The sequence below is a fragment of the Scyliorhinus torazame genome, chromosome 5, assembly GCF_047496885.1.
Source record: "Scyliorhinus torazame isolate Kashiwa2021f chromosome 5, sScyTor2.1, whole genome shotgun sequence".
Taxonomy (NCBI): Eukaryota; Metazoa; Chordata; class Chondrichthyes; order Carcharhiniformes; family Scyliorhinidae; genus Scyliorhinus; species Scyliorhinus torazame.
Genome location: NC_092711.1, coordinates 94,784,863 through 94,808,879, shown reverse-complemented (window position 1 = coordinate 94,808,879; position 24,017 = coordinate 94,784,863). Strand labels below are relative to the sequence as shown.

Genomic DNA, 24,017 nt, shown 5'->3' with positions numbered 1-24,017 from the left:
TCAAGTTTGATAAGGTGGGTCTTCATGAATAACCTCAGCAGGCACGGGAATTGAACCCACGCTGTTGGCGACGCTCCACAGCATGAACCAGCCAACTGAGTTGACTGACACCTAACCCTCAAATAATCCCGACTGTTTGTTCTGAAGGAATCCATTTCAGTAACAAATGTTGAAATGTTTGCTCCACACCCACAGGGTTTCATCTGTTTAAAGCCACAAACAGAAAAGTCCAGTTTTCTCCTGGGGTTTGAGACAAATCAGCTTCAAAATGATGCAGAGTTTCAGCCAATTAGAGGGTCCGGGATCAGCCCCGCCCCTCATTCACTCCGATTAGTTGGAGGACCAATCGCCATATTCGCTCCTCCAGACCCGCTATTGGTCCGGAGTTGCCGTCAATCATTCCCCGGGCATTGTGAGCTTTCAGTGGATCAGAGTCCAGGATCTTTCCGGCCGCCTTTGGAACCCAACTCAGAAATAGCTCAACAATCTATTGGTTCAAGAAATCAACTTGCTGGAGTGGAGACATAGGTTAACATTGGTAAGTAAATGTGTTGCATTTCAAACAAGGAAACGTGGGAGTGAGAGCAGTTCTTGACGGGCCATATTTCACACACTGATGGAAACGTGGGCGAGCAGTTCTTAAAGATACAGACACAATTTTCAATCGTCATGGTTAAAAGGACCTCGTTTTCTTTACATGGTGCGTCGCATCAGGTGAGGTCAACTCCAGATTCCGATATCAGAGCCCCAGCATCAATTGGCTGGAGAATTGAGCTTTTGTAATACTGAGCACTTGGACAAGAGGCTGGAGTAGAACTAGTGACCAGTGAATGTAGAACTGAACCCAGTCAGAGTCAGCATTTAATTTTTCTGGAAAGAGTTCAGAAGAAATTCACCAGGATGTTGCCTGGGCTGGAGCGGTTCAGGGTGGCTGGATAGGCTGGGATTGATTTCTTTGGAGCAAAGAAAGCTGAAGGGGAACATAGTATCATAGAATTCACAGTGCAGAAGTAGGCCATTCGGCCCATCGAGTCGGCCCTTGGAAAGAGCACGCTGTAAAAGTCTGACAATGATACCGTGAAGGAGAGAAAGGATCCAGGAACCCCTGGTGAAACAGTTTGTGCAGTTTGATTCAGGATAAAAACAGGAACAGTGTTCAAAAACAACTGATAAGGAGGAAATAAGTCAAATCCCACAGGTCGGATATAGAGTAATGTGTTGTTCAAAAACAAAACTGCATTGACTGAAGCCATTGGAAAAACAAACAGGACATGTCTGAACATACAGGAAATTGGTTCAGGGGCTGCAGCTAGTTTAACAATCTCAGGAAGTGGATTGATACACAGAGCAGTCTCACTGATTGACAAGAAACTCAGCTCCTGATTTTGCTCTATTCAGCAAGACCCAAATAAAAATACAATATTGCAGAATTGTAAGAATCATAGTACAGTAAAAAAAATGGTCATTCGGCCCATCGATTCTGTACTATCTCTTTAGAAAACCAATCCAGTTTGTCCAATTTTCCCATTTCCCTGCATTTGTTGCTGCTTTGAGTTTTTAATCTAATTCCCTTTTGATGGTTATTATTGAATCTGTATCCACCACCCGATCTGGCTGTGTATTCGAAATTCTAACAAAATTCTGCCCTTCTTTGGATTATTTCTCCTCATTCTTCCACCCAGGGTAGATCACCTCCCAATTTGCTGTGTTGAATTTCATCTGCGGTGAGCTCACGCATTCAACCATTCTGCTTCTGTCCTACTCAAATCTCTCACGCTCTTCCTCACTGTTTCCGATGCTTTCAACTTTTGTGTCTTCTAAAAATATTCATATAGTTCCTGTAACCTCTAATCCCAGTCAGAAGGACGGCATGGTGGGACAGTGGTTAGCATGATTGCCTCACAGAGCCAGGGATCCGGCTTCAATTCAGGCTTTGGTTGACTCTCCGGGTTTGCACTTTCTCCCCGTGTCTGCATGGGTTTCCTCTGGGTGCTCGGTTTCCTCCCACAGTCCAAAAATGAGCAGGTTAGGTGGATTGACCATGTTAAATTGCTCCTTCGTGTCCAAAAATATGCAGGTTAGATGGGGTTACAGGGGTAGGGTGGGGAAGAGGGCTGAGGTAGGGTGCTCCTTCAAAGGATCAGTGCAGACTCAATGGACTGAATGGCCTCATTCTGCATTGTAAGGTTTCTATGGATATTGATTTTATGGAAGTCAGTGATATAGAATCAAAAAGAGCAGTGATCCTGATACTTGAGTTGTGATCCTGATACTTAACCATAGCGAGGTCCACTGTATCCCTTACTCCTTCATGAAAAACAACCATTCACCACAGCTCTGATTTCATCCCATGGCTTATTTTGTATCCATGCTTCTGCTGACAATTTAATCCTGTGGGCTTAAAGTTTGCTACATAATTAATAAATGGTACTTGATCTAATATTCACATACACAACATAAACTGCAATAAAAACAGAAAATGCTGGAAAGGTATAGCAGGTCTAGATTCACCTGTGGAGAGAGAAACAGAGTTAACGTTTTGAATCCGTCTGACTCTTCTTCAGAATGACAATGCTATCATCCAGTCTCTCTGTTGACATAATCCAAAAGCGCAATCAAGATTTTTTTCAACAAGGGGCAGCACGGTGGTGCACTGGTTAGCACTGCTGCCTCATGGCGCCAAGGTCCTAGGTTCAATTCCGGCCCTGGGTCACTGTCCGTGTGGAGTTTGCACATTCTCCCCGTGTTTGCATGGGTTTCGCACCCACAATCCAAAGGTGTGCAGGGTAGGTGGATTGGCCATGCTAAATTGTCCCTTAATTGGAAAAAATAAATTGGGTACTCTAGATTTAAAAATAATTTTTCAAAATAATTGTTTTAAAAAAAAATATATTTTATTGAAATTTTTTTCCCTGAGCAACATTTTTCCCGCTTACAAAACAAGCGAAACGATAACAGTAACAAAACAGAAATTTTTAACAATAATAATAATTTCAAGTAACAATACCTCGGACTCTATTGACCTAGACTCAACTGAGCCTCCTCCCCCCCCACCCCGCCCTGGGTTGCTGCTGCTGGTCATCCATCTTCCCTCTAACGTTCCCCTAGGTAGTCGAGAAATGGCTGCCACCGCCTGGTGAACCCTTGAGCCGATCCTCTCAGGGCAAACTTTATCTGCTCCAGTTTAATAAACCCCGCCATATTGTTTACCCAGACCTCCAGTCTGGGGGGTTTCGCCTCCTTCCACATGAGTAGGATCCTGCGCCGGGCTACGAGGGACGCAAAGGCCACGACATCGGCCTCTTTCGCCTCCTGCACTCCCGGCTCTTCCGCAACTCTAAATAGAGCTAACCCCCAGCCTGGTTTGACCCGGGCCTTCACCACCTGCAAAATCACTCCCGTCACTCCCTTCCAATACCCTTCCAGTGCCGGGCACGCCCAAAACATATGTGCGTGGTTTGCCGGGCTCCCGCCACACCTCCCACATTTGTCCTCCACTCCAAAGAACCTGCTCAATCTTGCCCCCGTTATGTGTGCTCTATGTAGCACCTTAAATTGAATCAGGCTAAGCCTGGCGCATGAGGAAGAGGAATTTACCCTGCTTAGGGCATCAGCCCACATACCGTCCTCTATCTTCTCCCCTAATTCTTCTTCCCACTTTCTTTTTAGTTCGCCCACCGACTCCTCCCCCTCTTCCCTCATCTCACTATAAATCTCTGACACCTTGCCCTCTCCGACCCACACCCCTGAAAGCACCCTGTCCTGTATCCCCTGTGTCGGGAGCCGCGGAAATTCCCTCACCTGTTGTCTAGTAAACGCCCTCACCTGCATATATCTCAAGAAATTCCCCCGGGGTAACTTATACTTTTCCTCCAGTGCTCCCAAGCTCGCAAAAGTCCCATCTATGAATAAATCTCCCACCTTCCTAATTCCCAACTGGTACCAGCTTTGAAATCCTCCATCCATTCTTCCTGGGGCGAACCTATGGCTGTTCCTGATAGGGGACCCCACCAGGGCTCCCCGCACCCCTCTCTGTCGCCTCCACTGTCCCCATATGTTCAGTGTTGCCGCCACCACCGGGTTCGTGGTGTACTTTTTCGGTGAGAACGGTAGCGGCGCCGTCACCAGCGCCTCTAGACTCGTCCCTTTACAGGACCTTCTCTCCAGCCTTTTCCACGCCGCTCCCTCACCCTCCATCATCCATCTACGTATCATTGCCACATTGGCAGCCCAATAATAATCTCCCAAGTTCGGTACTGCCAATCCTCCTCTGTCCCTACTGCGCTGAAGGAACCTCCTCCTTACTCTCGGAACTTTCCCTGCCCACACAAAGCTCGTAATGCTCCTATCTATTTTATTAAAAAAGGTCCTGGTGATTAAAATAGGGAGACATTGAAATACAAATAAGAACCTCGGGAGGACCATCATCTTAATTGCTTGCACCCTGCCCGCCAGCGATAAAGGCTGCATGTCCCACCTCTTAAAGTCCTCCTCCATTTGTTCTACCAGCCGTGTCAGATTAAGTCTGTGCAAGGTTCCCCAGCTCCTAGCGATCTGAATCCCCAAGTATCGGAAGTTTCTTTCCACTTTCCTTAGCGGTAAGCCTTCTATCTCTCTACTCTGGTCCCCTGGATGTATCACATATAATTCACTCTTCCCCATGTTTAACCTATACCCCGAAAATTCCCCGAACCTCCTCAAGATTCGCATAACCTCTATCACCCCCCCCCCCCCCCCCCGCTGGGTCCGACACGTATAGCAATAGGTCATCCGCGTATAACGAGACTCGGTGTTCTTCTCCCCCTCTAGTCACCCCTCTCCATTTCCTGGAGTCTCTCAGCGCCATGGCCAGAGGTTCAATTGCCAGCGCAAACAACAATGGAGACAGCGGGCATCCCTGTCTTGTTACCCTATATAATCGGAAATACTCCGATCTATGTCGACCTGTAACTATGCTTGCCGTCAGTGCCCTATAAAGTAGTCTAACCCAGCGAATAAATCCGTTCCCAAACCCAAACCTCCTTAACACTTCCCATAAATACTCCCACTCCACCCTATCAAATGCCTTCTCTGCGTCCATTGCCGCCACGATCTCTGCCTCCCCCTCCACTGAGGGCATCATTATCACCCCTAATAGCCGTCGCACGTTAACATTCAATTGTCTCCCTTTTACGAACCCTGTCTGGTCTTCGTGCACCACCCCTGGGACACAGTCCTCTATCCTCAATGCCAGCACCTTTGCTAGCAGTTTGGCGTCCATGTTCAATCGTGAAATAGGTCTATAGGACCCACACTGCATCGGATCTTTGTCCCTCTTCAAAATTAGCGATATCGTCGCCTCCGACATTGTCGGGGGTAGTGTTCCCCCTTCCCTGGCCTCATTGAACGTCCTCGCCAACAACGGGGCCAACAAGTCCACATATTTTCTGTAGAATTCCACCGGGAACCCATCCGGCCCCGGGGCCTTCCCTGCTTGCATGCTTCCCAGTCCCTTAATAACCTCGTCCACCTCAATCGGCGCCCCCAGGCCTGCCACCGCCTGCTCCTCCACTTTCGGGAACCTCAACTGGTCCAGGAACTGCCGCATCCCCTCCTCTCCCTCTGGGGGCTGAGACCTATACAGTTCTTCATAAAAGGTCTTAAACACCTCATTTATCTTTCCTGCCCTTCGCACAGTGTCTCCCCTTTCATCCGTAATTCCTCCTATCTCCCTCGCTGCTGCCCTCTTTCGCAGTTGGTGCGCCAACAGGCGACTAGCCTTTTCCCCATATTCATACCTCCTCCCCTGTGCCTTCCTCCACAGTACCTCCGCCTTTCTGGTGGTCAGAAGGTCAAACTCGGTCAGGAGTCGTCTCCTCTCCCTCTACAGCTCCTCCTCCGGGGTCTCTGCAAATTCCCTGTCCACCCTTAAAATCTCCCCCAGTAATCTATCCCTTTCCTTGGCCTCTGTTTTCCTTTTGTGGGCCCCAATAGAAATCAGCTCTCCTCTGACCACCGCTTTTAGTGCTTCCCAGACCACTCCCACAGGGACCTCGCCGTCGTCATTGACCTCCAGGTATCTCTCGATACACCCCTTCACTCTTGCACACACTCCCTCATCCGCCATCAGTCCCACATCTAATCGCCAGAGTGTTCTCTGCTCCCTATCCTCTCCTACTTCCAGGTCCACCCAATGTGGGGCATGATCCGAAACCGCTATGGCTGAACCGCTATGGCTGAGTATTCAGCTTCTTCCACCCTAGAGAACAACGACCTTCCTAAAACAAAAAAATCTATCAGGGAGTACACTTTATGGACGTGGGAGAAGAAGGAATACTCCCTAGCCCTGGGTCTAAGAAATCGCCATGGATCCACTCCCCCCATTTGGTCCATAAACCCCTTAAGTACCTTGGCCGCTGCCGGCCTTCTTCCAGTCCTTGAGCTGGATCTATCTAGCCCCGGGTCCAGCACCGTATTGAAGTCCCCTCCTAAAATCAAATTTCCTGCCTCCAGGTCCGGAATACGCCCCAGCATCCATCTCATGAACCCCGCATCGTCCCAATTTGGGGCATACACATTAACCAACACGACCTCCATTCCCTCCAGCCTACCACTCACCATTACATATCTACCTCCACTATCTGCTACGATGTTCTTTGCTTCAAATGCTACCCGTTTCCCCACCAAAATGGCCACCACTCTGTTCTTTGCGTCCAGTCCTGAGTGGAACACCTGTCCCACCCATCCTTTCCTTAGCCTAACTTGGTCCGCCACCATTAGGTGCGTCTCTTGGAGCATAACCACGTCTGCCCTTAGTCCTTTCAAATGCGCGAGCGCTCGGGCCCTTTTTATTGGTCCATTCAGGCCTCTCACGTTCCATGTGATCAGCCTCACTGGGGGGCTACCTGCCCCCCTCCCGTGTCGACTAGCCATTTCCTTCTCTCGGCCAGTCCCATATCCCGCCTCCGCGCTCCCGCTCGCTCCCCCAGCGTCGCATTCCGCCCCCGACCACCCTCTCTTTAACCATTTCCTTTTGGATTTCCGCAGCAGCAACCCAGTTGTGCCCCCCCCCCCCCGCTAGATCCCTATCTAGCTTGATTGCTCCCCCCATATCAAAATAACTATTTAAATGGAAATAAGGATTGTGTGATCCACTGTAGTCCTTTGGGTCGTGGGAGTGGGCCTTTCCTGATTCCCTCTCCTCACATACCTGTCTGCACCTCTTTGGATGTGAGCTATACTGAGTTACAAAAGTCACTTTGGTCTTTCTTGCCTCTCTTCACTTTCAATAAGATGTGGAATAAACCTGAGGTGTGTAAGAAACATTTTCCAAGCACTGGAAATGTGGGGACTATGGAAATGGATTTAATTATCCATCTAACCTGGAAATTATTTGGTGTATTCACACTAGGGAGAGGCCGTTCACCTACTCCGTCTGTGGGAAGGGATTCACTCTATAATCCGACCTTCTGAAACACCAGAGAGTTCATCTGGAGAAAGTCCTTTCAACTGTGTTGAATATGGGGAGCAATTTAATGCACGTTTTGTCACAGCAGTGAGTTGACACTGAGAAGAGAGTGGTCCAGCTTTCCATCAGCTGTTATTGGAAGAAGCTGCTCACACGCAGCACCGCCCCTCATTCACTCCGATTGGCAGGAGGACCGGAAACACCAGCTTGGTCCTCTGGTCCCGCTCCTTTTCCTGTCAATCACTCCCGGGCAGAGTGAACCGAGCATGCGCAGGCAATGGCAGCATTTGGTATGAGTTCTCGAGCGAGCGAGTTTAAAATGGAGATTGTCCGAAGACCGAGTGCGGGCCCAGAGTCCAAAATAAAATCGTCAACATGACTATCAAACCATGAATATTGGCTTCCGGTGACGGCGGGCGGGAGGCGGCCGCACAATGGAGGGCTCCCATTCGGCAACGGCATTTTCGGGGCTTTAAGCCCGGTCCCAGGGTCCGCGGAGGCGGCAGAAGCAGGGAGGAGGCACGGAGGAGGCACAGTGAAGACACAGGAGGAAAAAAAGAACAAAGAAAAATGTCGAGGGTGAGCAAGAAAACGGCCGGACAAAAAACAACTGGAGGTCCGTCGGGGAGTGGAAAGGTCACCAGGAAAAATGGAGGCTGGAGCATCAGGGAAGGCCGCACTGCTTACGGCTGAAGAAATAACCAAGGTGATGGCTGCGGAATTTGAAAAGCTGTTGGTGCAGATTGCGAAATGCATGGAGACGGTGAGGAAGGAGATGAGGGAGGTCTTGAGTGTGCTGGTGGAGGAGGCGGTTTCCCCGGTGAGGACGGAGGTGGCGAGCGCAGTGGCGGAGGTGCGAGAGCAAGGGGAGGCGCTGAAGGAAGTGGAGGAGACGTTATTGCAGCACGGTGATCAACTTGCCTCGATGGGGAAAGAGATGCGGAAGGTGATGGATACTAACAAGGATCTGCGAGGAAAAATGGAAGACCTGGAAAACAGATCCAGGCGACAGAATTTGAGGATTGTGGGGCTGCCCGAAGGAGTTGAAGGACCGAAGCCGACTGAGTATTTTGCCGCGATGCCGGCAAAACTATTGGGGGAGGGGGAGGATCCCTCCCGATATGAACTGGATCGGGCTCATCGGTCGTGGAGGCCTGTACCAAAGGTGAGTGAGCCGCCAAGGGCAGTGACTCTGTGCTTCCGTAGGTACAGGGTGAAGGAGAAGGTCCTGAGCTGGGCCAAGCAGAAGCAGGTGGTGCAGTGTGCTGGAGCTGTTATACATGTATACCAGGACTTTACGGTGGAGCTGGCAAGGAGGCGGGCTGCCTTCAACCGGATGAAGAGGGCACTGTACATTAGCACAGTGCGGTGCGGCATTGTATATCCAGCGAAGCTGAGGGTGACTTACAAGCTCAGGGACTTTTATTTTGGAACGGCGGAAGCAGCGGAGGAGTTTGCGAAAGCAGAAAGACTGTGGCAGAACTGACAAATTGGGGAATGGCCATGTGCCGATGTAACCTCATGATTGTATTTTCTTCTTTTTTGTATCACTGCGCGCGGGTGTAGAGGCAGAACAGGGTCCGAGTGGTCTAGCATGGGTGGAAAGTTGGGGGGAAGGAACCGAGGTTGGGAGGAGGAGTTTTACAAGACGCAGTGGACGGGAGGAGTTGGAGACCTGCGGTGGTGGGGGGAGGGGGGGCTGTGTAAGATTAAGGGTGACTATGGGTAATCCCTGATTCCTTTTTGCCATTTGTTTATGTAAACATGCGGGTTGAGGTTTGGGGGTTGGTGGGTAGATGGGATCGTTGTTATTATAGGGACTGACATATCTCGCTGATTATTGTTTATTGTTGATGGATGTAAATGTGGGAGAAAATGTGAAAAAGGAGGAGAATAAAAAAAATTTCAAACAAAACCATGAATATTATTTCCCGCATCAATCTCGACTCCCTGGTTTCATCCCTGGCGTCCGGGTCCGTCTCTCGCATGCGCAGTGTGGAGCTCACTCGGAGCGTCTGTAAAAATGAAGGCAAATGATAAATGGGGAAAAGTGGGATCTGTGAAAATGGTGATGGTCAGGAAATAGCTGCAAATTAAGGAAATAATGATTGAGCATCGAGTTTAAAAAGGAAGGGATATGCTAATGACTAATTAGTGTCCGTAAAAACTTATTGGGAATCCAGGTTCGAATTCCTACCACGGTGGACAGTGGAACCTGAATTTAACAAAAAATCTGTAATTATAAGTCCAATGCTGAAATATGAAACCATTATCGTAAAACCCATCTTTCACTAATGTCCTTTAGGGAAGGCCCTGGTCTGGCCTACATGTGACTCCAGACCCACAGCAATGTGGTTGTTCTTGCCCTCTGAAATGGCCGAGGAAGCCATTCAGTTCAAGGGCCTTTAGGAATTGGCAATAAATACTGGCCCAGCCAGCGATGCCCACATACCACATATGAATTTTAAAAAGTCACAGAATACTCCAACACAAGGAGGCCATTTGGCCCATTAGGTCTGTGCCAGCTCTTTAATGGAGAAATCCAATTTGTCCTATTTCCCCCATCATTTTTGTAAAACCAGAAGAACACAGGAATTGGGAGCAGGAACAGACCATTTGAACCCTTGAGCCTGTTTGCCATTCAATTAAATCAAGGCTGACCCGATTATGGCCCCAACTCCACTTTCTTGTCTGTCCCCATTACACTTCCCGTACCAGCCTCCCCAAACAGGTGCCGGAATGTGGCGACTAGGGGATTTTCACAGTAACTTCATTTGAAGCCTACTTGTGACAATAAGCAATTTTCATTTTCACTCCCTTGTCGATCAAAAATCTATATAAATCAACACTAAATATTCTTTTATTCATTCACAGGAGGTGGGCTTCACTGCTTTGCCAACAGTCATTGCTCAACTGTAATTGCTCTTGAGAAGTTGGTCCGACTGCCTGGATGAGAACGGCTGCTCGGTGGGGAGGACGGGGGATGATTTTGAGTCCATCTGTAGCGAGGCGGTGGTTTCCCTCGTGCCCGACACCAAGTCGCCCCTCATCTCCTGAGGGGAACACTGGGATTTTCTATATGCCAACCTTAGTCGCCGAAACCGAGTGCAGCTAGATCTCGACCGGTGGTTGGACATAATAATAAGCTTTATTGTCACAAGCAGGCTGACATTAACACTGCAATGAAGTTACTGTGAAAAGCCCCAAGTCGCCAAATTATGGCACCTGTTCGGGTACACCGAGGGAGAATTCATAATGTCCAATTCACCTAACAGGACGTCTTTCAGGACTTGTGGGAAGAAACTGAAGCACCCGGAGGAAACCCACGCAGACACAGGGAGAACGTGCTGACTCTGCACAGACAATGACCCAAGCTGGGAATCAAACCTGGGACCCTGGCACGGTGAAGCAACAGTGCTAACCACTGTGCAACTGTGGCACTGCTCATTAAGTCTTCCCGCACCTACGTTAAAGAGGTGGGAGACACGAACATGACTGAGCAGCGTTGGCTGAAATCTTTCCTCACTGGACTCCTGAGGGAGAGTTGGGGCCCGTGCTCCTCTGCTCTCTCTGAATACTAGAAACGTAAAGGTAGCACTTTACTGCTGACATGGAGGTGACATAGTCAACCACAACATCAAAGGCAGCAGGGACACGCCCTGCAGGTTCCAGAACTTTTTGGTCCTCCGGGACAGGAAGTATGCGGCGTGCTTCCTGCAGGAAACCCACACTGCTCTGGGAGATGAAGCCACGTGGCTCCTGGAGTGGTGAGGGGTGTCTACATGAGTCACCTAACCTCACATTTAGGCAAAGTGGCTCTATTTTTGACCCCACATTTTCAGCGGAGATCTTTGGGGTCAAGGGGCCAGTGCCCGACCTGACGGTCCACGAGGGGGCTGAGGTATTCATCTTGTGAATGTCTATGCTCCCCAGGCTGGACAGCAGAAGATGACTTTCTTCGAACAAGTGTCCACTCATCTTGGCACCATTGCTGTGGAAAAGTGCATCATCCTGGGGGTGGAATTTTAATTGCACCCTCGGAACAAAGGACTGCCTCGTACCCAGTGCAGCTCTCATGCGGTGGTGAAGTTAAGGAACCTGCTCGGGTTCTTTGACTTGGTGGATGTCTGGTGGACTATCCATCCTGACTCCAGCATCTGCAATTTAATGAGGCCTGGGGTCGGAGCATCCAGAATCGACTGCCTCTACATTTCAAGGGCGTATCTGCCCCATGTCCCGATGGCATCTGTGCAGCAGGTGCTTGCAGAGATTTGTGGGAGGACCTGCCGCAGGTCGACCCAGAGGGTGCCGGGAGACTTTCTACCCCTATGAGCCTTGGGGAACTGACCGGCACCCTCGACAGTCTATCCAGGGGCAAAACCTGGGGTGTATGGGCTGACCGTCGAGTTCTTCAGGGCGTTCTGGGATGTCCTGGGGAGTGACTATGCGGCGATCCTGGGGAAAGGTATCACGACCGGGAAGATGCTCCTCTCATGGGCTGCAGACACCATTATCCTGCTGCCAAAAAAGGGGGATCTCCACCATCTTAAGAACTGGTGTCCGGTCTCCCTCCTCAGCACGGATTACAAGATCTTCGCCAAGGCGATGTGTTTGTGCCTTGGCACTGTGCTGGACCACATGATCCACCCTGACCAGTTCTACACAGTCCCGGGCCGCACGATCCATAGCAACATCTATCTGGTCCAGGACCTGGTCCATCATTCCCAGAGGGCTGGTTTGTCGAGCACCTTCCTGCCCCTTGATCAGGAGAAGGCGTTCAACAGGGAGGATCACGAATATTTATTCAGGACTCTGCAAGCATTCGGGTTCGGGACACATTTTGTCGCCGGGATCCGACTTCTGTACACTGTTGCAGAGTGTCTCGTTAAGGTCAATGGGTCCCTGTCAGCGCCCCTTCACTTTGGGGGAGGAGTGCATCAAAACTGCCCCTTGCCTGGTCAACTCTATTCTATTTGCGTGGAGCCTTTCCTGCGCCTCATGCGGAGGAGGTTGTCGGGCTGCTTCTGCGCAGGCCGGGCATTGGGGTGGTCCTCTCGGTTTACCCTGATGACGTGCTCCTCATGTTCACTGATCCTGCTGACCTGCGGAGGATGCAAGAGTGCCAGGCTGTGTACTCCGCCGTGTCCTCTGCCAGGATAAACTGCCAAATGTTCCGGACTCCTGGTCACTCTGTGGCAGACGGACCCCCTCCCAGAGGAGCTCAGGCCTTTCACCTGGAGCAGGACCAGCCTCCTCTACTTGCGAGTACATCTTTGCCCGGCTGAGGAATCCTGGCAGGCTAACTGGCAGGAGCTGGCGGCCAAGGTCATGCTCGCAGGAAACATTGGACAGGACTGCTCTGAGTGCTGTCTTACAGGGGTCGCGTTCTCGTCATAAACCAGCTGATAGCCTTCATGTTGTGGTACCGGCTGGTCACTTCGACCCCTCCCTCTGACTTTGTCACAAAGCTCCAGAGAATGCTTGTAGAGTTCTTCTGGGACAAGGGACTGCACTGGGTCGCTGCTGAGATTCTGAGTCTCCCACGTAGGGAGGGCGGCCAGGTGCTGTTGTGCCTTCGCACCCAGGTGGTGACCTTCCGCCTTCAGACTCTGCAGCGTTACCTTTACTTTGAGTCCCCTCCACGATGGTGTGTCCTAGCGATGCATTTCTTCTGCCATGTGCACGGCCTGAATTATGACATGCAGCTCCTGTTCATAGATCTGCAGGGTCTTTGTTACCCTCCGCTGGCGCTGCCCGTCTTTTACCAGGACCTGCTCTGCTCAGGAATCCGCACCTCCACCAATACCATTTTGAGCGGCTGGCGGAGGAACGAGCTGTGGCTGCTGGGCTAACCAGGATCCTGGACGTGCTGGGTGGCGGAAGAATGGGCTGGTTGACACCCCATGAGTTAGCACAACGTGCGGCGGTGGACATCCGGCTTGAGGCCAATGCCATCCGAGATCTCAAAACAGTGGTGCTCGGATCCGCTGGCACTTGCGGTTTGGAGGACGCACAGTTGAATGGTGGTATCCCGTCTGGGCGAATCCCTGCCTGGACAGAATTCCACATTGGCCCCAGGCCCCGAAGCCTCCCTCGATGGACCGAATGGCCGACTGCAGCTCATATTTGTTTTGATCTCCTGGACAGGAAGCTGAGCTTGGATCTGCCAATCAGCCTGAATCAGCACCTTCAGGAGAATAGGGAGGGTGAATATTAGATACAGCAGAGTGAGAATGGAGGGAGATTGTGTGGGTTGGAGATTTACAGCTTTTGGGTATTAAGAAAGAAAATAATGTTCCATAGAAATGGGAATTGTCTGTTCTGAGTTTCTATCCTGTACTGACAGTGATGAATTTTGTAAATTGATTTTACAGGATATTAGACGAGGTGGAATTATAGACAAATCTCAATCATCACGTCTCGATCTGACAGTCACTCCCTTCCTTGGAACCTGAATATCATCGGCCTTTGAATCTAGAAGGAGAAAGTTTACCCAAACTGTCAGCTAAAGATTTCAAACATCAGTGTGACTGGAAAAGCACCGAGACCCACACAACGCACACCCGAGTGAGAGTGTTCCAGTGAACTGACTGTGGACAGTTCCTTAACCAGTTCCACAGCCTGAAAAACATCACAATATACTCAGCGGGAAAAGACTATACCTGTGTTGTGTCTGTGGAAGTGGCTTCAACTGATTGTCCAGCCTGGAGCGACACGAGGGGACCCAAAGCATGGAGAAACTGTGGAAATGTGAGGACTGTGGGAAGGGATTCAGAGTCCCATCAGAGCTGGAAACTCATCAACGCAGTTACACTGGGGAGAGGCCGTTTACCTGCTCCCAGTGTGGGAAGGGATTCACACGGTTATCCAGCCTGCAGAAACATCAGAGAGTTCACACTGGGGAGAAGCCATTCACCTGCCCTGTGTGTGGGAAGAGATTCACTCGGTTATCTCACCTGCATTCACATCAGCGAGTTCACACTGGGGAGTGGCCATTCACCTGCCCTCAGTGTGGGAAGGGATTCACTTGGTTATCCAGTCTGCAGTCACACCAGCGAGTTCACACTGGGGAGAGGCCATTCAACTGCTCTCAGTGTGGGAAGGGCTTCACTCAGTTATCCAATCTGCAGACACACCAGCGAGTTCACACTGGGGAGAGGCCATTCACCTGCTCTCAGTGTGGGAAGGGATTCACTCAGTTATCCAACCTGCAATCACACCAGCGAGTTCACACTGGGGAGAGGACATTCACCTGTTCTCAGTGTGGGAAAGGATTTGCTGAATTATCCAGCCTGCAGTCAGACCAGCGGGCTCACACTGGGGAGAGGCCATTCACCTGCTCTCAGTGTGGGAAGGGATTCACTCAGTTATCTAACCTGCAGACACACCAGAGAATTCACACTGGGGAGAGGCCATTCACCTGCTCTCAGTGTGGGAAAGGATTTACTCAATTATCCACCCTGCGGAGACACCAGCGAGTTCACACTGTAGAGAGGCCGTTCACCTGCTCTCAGTGTGGAAGGGGATTCACTCGGTTATCCAACCTGCAGAGACACCAGCGAGTTCACACTGGGGAGAGGCCATTCACCTGCTCTCAGTGTGAGACGGTATTGCATGTTTCATCGCACCTGCTGTGACACCAACAATTTCACAATTGATTACAGGGGTTGGATTCTGCTGTTATTGTTTCTGCTCCACATCCAGGACTGCATTTTGTTCATTCTGACAGGTGTTCAGTGGGGATGGGCGGAGGGTTTTCTTCTGCTGGACTGGCCTGTCTCACCACTTTGCCTCCAATGGGCTGTTGCTCTTTGAGCCTTGTTGCTAATACCTTGCTTCAAATTTCACAAGGGTGTTTGGAAGATTGAAGATATTTAGTTTCCATTTCTGTTTGTTCTCCCTCGCTGTCTCAGTATCTTGGTCCTCTGCTATATTCTGAAATCCTCCCAATCCTCAAGTTTTTTCCTATTTCTGATAACTTTATCGGCCTTTTCTTTCAATCTTATCCAAAACCACTTCCTCTGGTAGTGATGGTTTTTTGACCTTTTGAGGTTCTTATGCCTTAAGGGCTGGTTTTGCACAGTTGGCTAAGACAGCTGGCTTGTAATGCAAAATAAGACCAGCAGCGCAGCTTTAATTCCTGTTCCAGCCTCCCCGAACAGGTGCCGAATGTGGCGACCAGGGGCTTTTCACAGTAACTTCATTGAAGCCTACTTGTGACAATGAGTGATTATTATTATTATTGAAGGAACGTAAAGTGTGAAATAATTATTGAAAGTCTATCCATTGCCTGTGGACTGTCACACCTTTTAATGTATTTACCCCAATCCACCTCAGCTAATTTGTCCCTTCGACCTTCAAAATTTCCTTCAAACTTAATACCCTGGCTTCAGATTGGAATACCTCATATTCAATATTCTGGTCACTCATCCCTAAAGGTTGTTTTCAGCGTGATTATCAATTAGCCCTTTATCGTTGCATAATATTAGATCTACAAGAGCCTGTTCTCTAGTTGGTTCCACAACTTACTGCTGTAGATAACTGTCCCTAACACACTCCAGAAACTTGTCCAGCATTAGTGCCCATTAGGTTAACCGAGTCTACATGCAGATTGAAGTCACCCAATAATGTTTTACCCATGCTACAAGCTTCTCTCATCTCCGATCAATACCATATCCCACACAACCCCTGCTGTTTGGTGTCCGAAACAGTTCTTACCAATGTTTCCTGCCCCATGCTGTTTCTTGGCTCCACCCAAACATATTCCACATTTTGTATTCCTGATCTGAGATCCACCCTTACTAATGTTCTGATGCCGTCCCTTATTATCCGAGCAACATCACCTCACCTCCTTTTCCTTTTTGCCTGCATCATCAACAAACTAAGCGACCATACCTTTGGTCCTGTCATCAAAGTCATTGATATGAATTGTGAAACGTTGATGCTCCAGCACTGATCCCTGTGACACACCGCTCATTACATCTTGCCAACCAGAAAATGGCCTATTTGTGCCTACTCTCGGTTTTCTGGCAGCTGGCTAATCTTTCCCTGTGAAAGACAGTTCTGGGATTAAAGACTGCCAGACTGTGAAAAGAAAAGAACGGAAGTGAATCCTCAGAAATGACTCATTACATTGGACTGGTTCTGAGATAATTCAATTTCGACTTGCAGGGCAGAGTAACTATAATCGTGCAGTGCGACTTTAGATTGTGTAACTTTGGTACGGTAGCACAGTGGTTAGTACTGGAGCTTCACAGCGCCAGGGTCCCAGGTTCAATTCCCACTTGGGCCACTGTTGTACAGAGTCTGCACGTTCTCCCCGTGTCTGCGTGGGTTTCCTCCAGGTGGTCTGGTTTCCTCCCACAAGTCCCGAAAGATGTGCTTGTTAGATGAATTTGGCATCCTGAATTCTCCCTCTGGGTACCCGAACAGGCGCCGGACGTGGCAACTAGGGGATTTTCACAGTAACTTCATTGCAGTGTTAATGTAAGCCTACCTGTGACAATAATAAAGATTATTATTATTTAAAAAGAGCAAAGTTCTGTGCGCAGGATAAAGTAGCTTCTAATTTGTTTGTTGCATTAAAAGTCATAAAACGTGAAGTCCCGTCGTGTGATCCTTTAATTTGTTGACTGGGAATTCGATTTTTTTTCAAGAAGTTGCTGACCTTTATGGAGGTCCTAATCCACAAATTCTGACTTCCCTCATGCACTTTTCTGTCTCTGTTGCTCGTGTCAATGACAGCCCGGTGATGGAGCTGAGGACTGAATTTAGCTGAGAATAAAGGGGCCTGTTCACTAATAGAGACAGGAAGGTGTTGGAGGCCTGACTGGCAAATGGACCTCCAACTAATCAGGGGTGGAGGGTGACAGGGGCTGATGGTGATGTGACTGCCAGGTTTCATTGCTCCTGTGTCCAAAGCGGGGAGTTAGAGAAACAGGGTACAGAGGAGCTGAAGGAAAACAATTTGGGACCAGAACATTGTGAACATCCTTTTACTCTGGTTGTCTTTGATCCTCAAACAATTCTCTGTTAGTTTTTTTAACCATGTTCTGTTTCATCAATAAACTTTCAACCAGAAAATACATTAATTTGCTGGACTTGTCCTGGGGTAGAGAAGATTTGATTTTTCTTTTGATGCATAGTTTGAAAATGAAGTTCAGGGAATCAATCGTGACTAATTTATCAAGGTTCTTTGAGGAGGTAACAAGGGATGTCAATAAAGGAAAACCTGTAGATGTGCTTTATTTGGATTTCCAGAAGGTATGTCCCAAGGTGCAACATCAAAGCTTATTACACAAAATAAGAGCTCATTGTGTGGGGGGCAACATATCAGCATGGATAGAGGATTGGTTAGCTAACAGGAAGCAGCCAGCAGGTATAAATGGGTAATTTCTGGGTGGGTAAGATGTGACAAGTGGAATATCACCAGGATCAATGCTGGGCTCCCAACCATTTACAATCAACATGAATGTGTTAGGATGACGGGATTGAATGTATGACTCGGGTAGAGAAGTAATATGTGAAGTAGATTTAAGGAGGCTGCAAAAGTCGAGAGTCACCCAAGGCCGGAATCGCACCCGGATCCCAAGTGCTGTGAGGCAACAGTGCTAACCACTGTGCTCCCGTGCCACCCCTTCAACTGTCCCTTTATTGTCACTGGGTCAAACTCCTGGAATTCCCTCAGGAACAGCACAGTAGGTGTATCTATACCACACGGACTCCAGCGATTCAAGAAGGCAGCTCACCACCTTCTCAAGGACAATTAGGGATGGGCAATAAATGTTGGCCTCGCCACATCCCATGAAAGAATAAATAACAAATTCCTACCTTGGAGGTGAAACTATGTTCCTGTCAGGGGGCGGGGCTTGAAGCACCGAGTGGGCGGGGCTTGGATCGCCTTCAGACTCCCTCAGCAATGACCGCACAGGTGCACTGAAATGAAATGAAAATGAAAATCGCTTATTGTCGCGAGTAGGCTTCATATGAAGTTACTGTGAAAAGCCCCTAGTCGCCGCATTCCGGCGCCTATTCGGGGAGGCTGGTACGGGCTGGTACTGCAGCATATCGCCCTCAGCAAGATGGCAGCCGTTAACCTGGGCCTTTCATCGGAGAACCGCATTGAAGGGGCGGCACGGGAACACAGTGGTTGTTTGCAAATGCGGATCGTAGCTTTTCATTCTGGGCCTACACCGGGTGTTTATGAAGCCTCACAAACCACCCGCCAGTACTATCGCTCCCCGCTCGCCTGCAGTTTCTAATTCTGTCAGAAGTCTTACAACACCAGGTTAAAGTCTAACAGGCTTGTTTCGAGTCACTAGCTTTCGGAGCGCAGCTCCTTCCTCAGGTGAAGGAGCAGCGCTCTGAAAGCTAGTGATTCAAAACAAACCTGTTGGACTTTAACCTGGTGTTGTAAGACTTCTTATTGCGCCCACCCCAGTCCAACGCCGGCATCTCCACATCATATATAATTCTGAACTGCGAAGAATTTCACCCCAAGAACATCGCTCCAGTATCGGCGCTGCGCATGCTCCAGATTACAATACCCGGGGAGTGATTGACGGCAGCTCAGGACCAATGGGAAGAGGGGGGCGAGACTGGCGAACCAAGCAGGAGCAGCTGGTCCTCCAACCAATGAGAATGAATGAGGGGCGGGGCTGAGCCCAGAACTCCCTTATTGGCTGAAACTCTGCATCATTTCGAAAGCTGATTTGTCTCAAACTCCAGGAGAAAACTGGACCTTTCTGTTTGTGGCTTTAACCCTGTGGGTGTGGAGCAAACATTTCAACATTTGTTACTGAAATGTGGCAACATGATGAAATAATGCTGATTTAAAGGAATAATTCGGCAGACAGGGAATGTCACCATGAGAACAAGGAGTCCCTGATTTCAGTTGGTGAACGAGCAGAAGGGTCAGGACAAGTTAGGGAGAAGGTTAATAATGTCATCATTTAGAACAACACAGACTATAAAGGAACATAAGAACTAGGAGCAGGAGTAGGCCATTTGGTCCTTCGAGCCTGCTCCGCCATTCAATGAGATCATGGCTGATCTTTTGTGGACTCAGCTCCACTTTCCCATCCAAACACCATAACCCTTTATTCCTCAAAAAACTATCTACCTTTATCTTGAAAACATTTAATGAAGGAGCATCATTATCAACTGGTGTGTGGAGAGATCATGTTCACTGTAGATCTGTCAGCACAGAAACCGCACTGTGCTTCTGGATACACTCATTCTGCAGGTAGATGAATCTTTTAAACATGACCCTAGTGAAGGTCTTCCTGGTGATGCTAATCCTGTAGCTGCTGCAATTTCCTCTGTCACTGCTGTTTTTATCATTTGTGATGATTTTAGCATCATGCACATGGAATGATTCCAGCCTCCCAACCGGGAAGGAGGTCGTGAAGGTGTGACAGTCGATGGGACTTTGCGTTTGAGCAGTTCAGCTGGAATTCCATCCTTGCCGGGCACCTTTCTACTTGTTGAGCAATCAATGGCCTTGTCCAACTTAACCATAACTGGAAGCTGCAGGAGCGTCAGAAAGAGACTGGGATATGTCTACAGCTGACAGTCATGTTCAACCTAGCGGGACATCTGTTCACATCCGTCAGGATGTCACCATCTGGGATTTCAGGGGAACGACTTTGGTGATGGTCAGACCCATTTTTGCTTCAATGACAGGTTAAACTCTGCTGAGTGGCTCTCAAACCAGTCTGTGTTGTGCGCTCCATCTTTATCGTTGAATCCTGTAGGATCTTTCCAATGCAGAAGGAGGCCATTTAGCCCATCGAGTCTGCAGTGACCCTGTGAAAGAGCACTCAACCTCGGCCCACTACCCCGCTCTAGCCCCCTAACCCTGGCTGCTGCTGCTATGTCAGAAATCATTGAACTCAGTGACTTCCAAGTTTCATCAATATCAATGTTGATTGATGAAGTTTTTATTGATGTGCCTGTGAAATATTTCACAGTTTAGTTTAATGTTCCTTGATAATGTCATTTGACAATGGACATGTTGCTGTGAGGAATGTGTGAGTAACAATTGTCAGCAAGGATTAATCAGCACTTTCTAATTGGAGATGTCAATCAGTGGAACCTTTCAAACTCTGAATTGTAGATTTTGGATCAAACATCAATTTCGGATTGAAGTAAAAGTTCAGAATTGTCTTGTTCCTGTTCAGAGTTCCTGAATGAAGCTTCACCTTCCGCGGGACTCCTGACACCTGGAGCTTCTCAACTCCACTCCCTTCCCTCCCCCCCCCCCCCACCCAAGCCCCCACCGAAGCCCGCGCCCCTCCCCCTCCCCCTCCCTTCCTCCGCACCCCCGTCCCCGTCCCCGCCCCTTTCTTGTTTGAAAAGCAACAGCCGCCGCGCGAGGGAGTGCGCGCGCCGCCGCCGCCGGCCAGCATCAGCTCAACAGCGAGGCCAAGCTTTCCTCAAACTCTCCCACAATCCCCCGCTCAGCCTCCTCGAGACAGCATGGCCCGGGCCCGGGCCAAGGGCAAGGAGGCAGGTGGAGACTGGAAGAAATTCCTCTGGGATTCCGAAATAAAAAAGCACTTTTTAGGCAGGACCGGCAGTCGTTGGCTCAAGATATTCTGGTTCTTCTTGATCTTCTATGGCTGCCTCGCTGGGATCTTCATTGGAACCATTCAAGCGCTGCTGCTCACGATTAGTCCATTTGAACCCAAAAACCAAGACAGAGTTGCACCCCCAGGACTATCACAAATGCTGTATTTGTTCAAAACAGAAAGTTCCTTTAGTATGTCAGACCCAAACTCCTACGAAAGTTTTGCGAAAAGTTTGAACACGTTCTTGGATCTTTACAATGACTCCAGTCAGGGTGGCAACACTCCTTTTGAGAACTGTGAAGAGATTCCTCCAGCCTACATTCATGCAGGCCCACTGGACGATTCAGGACAGAAGAGAGCATGCAGATTTTACGGGACGTGGTTTAAGACTTGCTCTGGATTAAATGATCCTAATTACGGTTATGCTGAAAACCCCGCATTGTTCCGAAGCTCAACAGGATTCTTAACTTTTATCCCGGGCCTCCAAAGAATTCCACCGAACTTGCAGAAGAGTTGCAAATCAATTATAATCCGTTTATTTTTCCCATTCATTGTGCAGCAAAGAAAGAAGACCGAGATAAAGTTGGATCTGTGAAATAGTTTTCATAGAATTTACAGTGCAGAAGGAGGCCATTCGGCCCATCGAGTCTGCACCAGCTCTTGGAAAGAGCACCCTACCCAAGGTTCACACCTCCACCCTATCCCCATAACCCAGTAAGCCCACCCAACACTAAGGGCAATTTATCATGGCCAATCCACCTAACCTGCACATCTTTGGACTGGGAGGATTCAGCAGCTTTCCTTTGCAGTACTACCCATACATGGCAAGTGTCTGCAGGAAAAATACCTTCAGTTCTTTGTTGCTATTCAGTTTATAAACGTCAAACAGAATACGGAAGTGCGCATTGAGTGTAAAGTGTATGGTGAAAATATTAACTATAGTGACAAGGACCGCTTTGGGGCTGGTTTAGCACAGGGCTAAATCGCTGGCTTTGAAAGCAGGCCAGCAGCATGGTTCAATTCCCGTGCCAGCCTCCCCGAACAGGCGCCGGAATGTGGCGACTAGGGGCTTTTCACTGTAACTTCATTTGAAGTCTACTTGTGACAAAAAGCGATTTTCATTTCCGGGACGTTTTGAAGTAAAATTTGAGATCACGAGCTGATAACTGCATAATACAATTTGCCTCTTTTATTTCAAATTAGTCTAGAACAAACTGTCGTATATATGGGACTTACACTTAATCTATATGCTTTACACTAGCTTTCTGCATTTACCTAGGTACGTATCATAAAAGTAATAGTAGTACATATTTATTCCACTGTAAATGATAATACTTGAGCTATGGGTATGCCCATTACTGTAAATTATAATTCCACTAATGTGTAGCAGTGTTTGTGTTCTTGGGTATTGCTGCCTTGTGTGAGTTTGAGTGTACATTACTGTAGAGCATTCACAGGTCCTTCAAATTATGTTGCCGTTTTTAAGCACACTTTGCTTTCCCAGTTGTAAATACTCTGAAAATTGCCATGGTATTTGATTTTGTTTCTGTTATGCCCATGTGTATGAATATACTGAACTCTGAAGTTTGTGTCGGGGAGGGAGGAAAAGTTGCATTTTTGGGGGGCAATGTTAAGTGTAGGGTGATGGGTTTTATTTCGCTTCCTTTTAGGTCTGTTTAATCTTCAATCCGTGTTGAGATCTGGGTCTGGCTATCAAGCTATTGTGATTAGTTATTAAAGTTGTTTGCTGGAACCATCACATGGTGGTGTCTAGAAATGTTTTAAACCATTTTCATGGAAGATTTTATATTTATGCAGTTGTAAAATCTTTTGCAAAGTGTAATTATAAAAGATACCAAAGTCACTGGTAAAATCATAATCTTTATTTTAAACCAATGCAGTAGGATGGCGTTCATGGTGTGCAATGTAACATCTGTAAACTTGTTGAGGGATCAATACTCCACCCGATTTAAAGCATCAACAAATAAAACTCATGAACCTAAAAAAGAGAGTTGGTGACTAAAGGAGAATATCACAGATGGTGCTTTTAAAATGGGTCGTTGTAGCTCTGAAAATCAGTGACATCTGAAAGTATTTAACTGTAGCCAGTTATAGGGCTTGTTAACATCAGCAGATATTGTCAGACCATCAATCCTGGATTTGATTAACAGCAGCACAAACAACAAAATCCAATCCCTGCAGGCACTTGACAACTTGCTGATGTATCAGCTCATACCATGACTGAGTGAATCCCTTCCCACAGCGTCGATGTTGATCTCGGCCCTTTGTGAACCTTCTCCTTAGTGTGACTTTGTTGGTGTCTTAACAGGCTGGATGACTGAGTGAAGGTAGCAAAGTTCAGGAGAAACTATTTCTCCCAAAGGGCTGAATCTGTGGACTTCACTGCCCCAGAGTGCGGTGGATGCTGGGACAGTGAGTAAATTTCAAGAGGAGTTAGACAGATTTTTAATTGGTAATGGGTTGAAGGGTTATGGAGAATGGGAAGGATGGTGGAATTACGGCCAGGATAAGATTAGACATGATTGAATGGCGGAGCAGATTCGATTGGCCAAATGGCCTAATTCTGCTCCTATATCTTATGAACTTAACAACACTTCCCTTGGAGGACTTCTGGTGACGGCGGGCGGGAGGCAGCCGCACAATGGAGAGCCCCCGCTCGGGAACGGCAATTTCGGGGCTTTAAGTCCGGTCCCAGGGTCCGCGGAGGCGGCAGAAGAAGGGAGAAGGCACGGAGGAGGCACCGAGAAGACACAGGAGGGAAAAAAAACCCAAAGCAAAATGTCGAGGGTGAGCAAAAAAACGGCCGAAAAAAAAACAGCTGGAGGTCCGTCGGGGAGTGGAAAGGTCACCGCGGGGTCACCAGGAAAAATGGAGGCTGGAGCACCAGGGAAGGCCGCACTGCTTATGGCTGAAGAAATAACCAAGGTGATGGCTGCGGAATTTGAAAAGCAGTTGGCGCAGATTGCGAAATGCATGGA

General features: G+C 48.5%; 4 protein-coding genes and 1 pseudogene across 6 annotated transcripts in view; 4 read left to right on the top strand and 1 right to left on the bottom strand.

Moving 5' to 3' along the window:
* Positions 1–24,017, bottom strand: part of LOC140419002 (uncharacterized) — a 283,990-nt gene that overhangs the window by 34,553 nt on the left and 225,420 nt on the right. The window lies entirely within an intron of this gene.
* Positions 1–24,017, top strand: part of LOC140418987 (uncharacterized) — a 384,502-nt gene that overhangs the window by 173,403 nt on the left and 187,082 nt on the right. The gene's annotated exons all lie outside the window — the stretch shown is intronic.
* Positions 1–24,017, top strand: part of LOC140417803 (uncharacterized) — a 44,563-nt gene that overhangs the window by 8,145 nt on the left and 12,401 nt on the right. The window lies entirely within an intron of this gene.
* On the top strand, positions 424–15,522 carry LOC140418995 (uncharacterized). Of its 3 annotated transcripts, none has more exons than XM_072502711.1 (2): positions 424–538; positions 13,822–15,522. In XM_072502711.1, the coding sequence occupies exon 2, from the start codon at positions 14,179–14,181 to the stop codon at positions 15,082–15,084; it is 906 nt and encodes a 301-aa protein (XP_072358812.1). In that variant the 5' UTR covers positions 424–538; positions 13,822–14,178; the 3' UTR covers positions 15,085–15,522. The 3 variants fall into 3 exon arrangements, with proteins under 3 accessions (XP_072358812.1, XP_072358811.1, XP_072358813.1); XM_072502710.1 differs by lacking the exon at positions 424–538 and adding an exon at positions 7,694–8,612; XM_072502712.1 differs by lacking the exon at positions 424–538 and adding an exon at positions 7,697–8,612 and having other exon boundaries at positions 13,822–14,170.
* On the top strand, positions 20,888–21,750 carry LOC140419003 (sodium/potassium-transporting ATPase subunit beta-1-like; annotated as a pseudogene).

Coding starts and splice junctions, on each gene's coding strand:
- LOC140418995 (XM_072502711.1), top strand. CDS start 14,179: ATGGAGAAACTGTGGAAATGTGAGGACTGTGGGAAGGGATTCAGAGTC.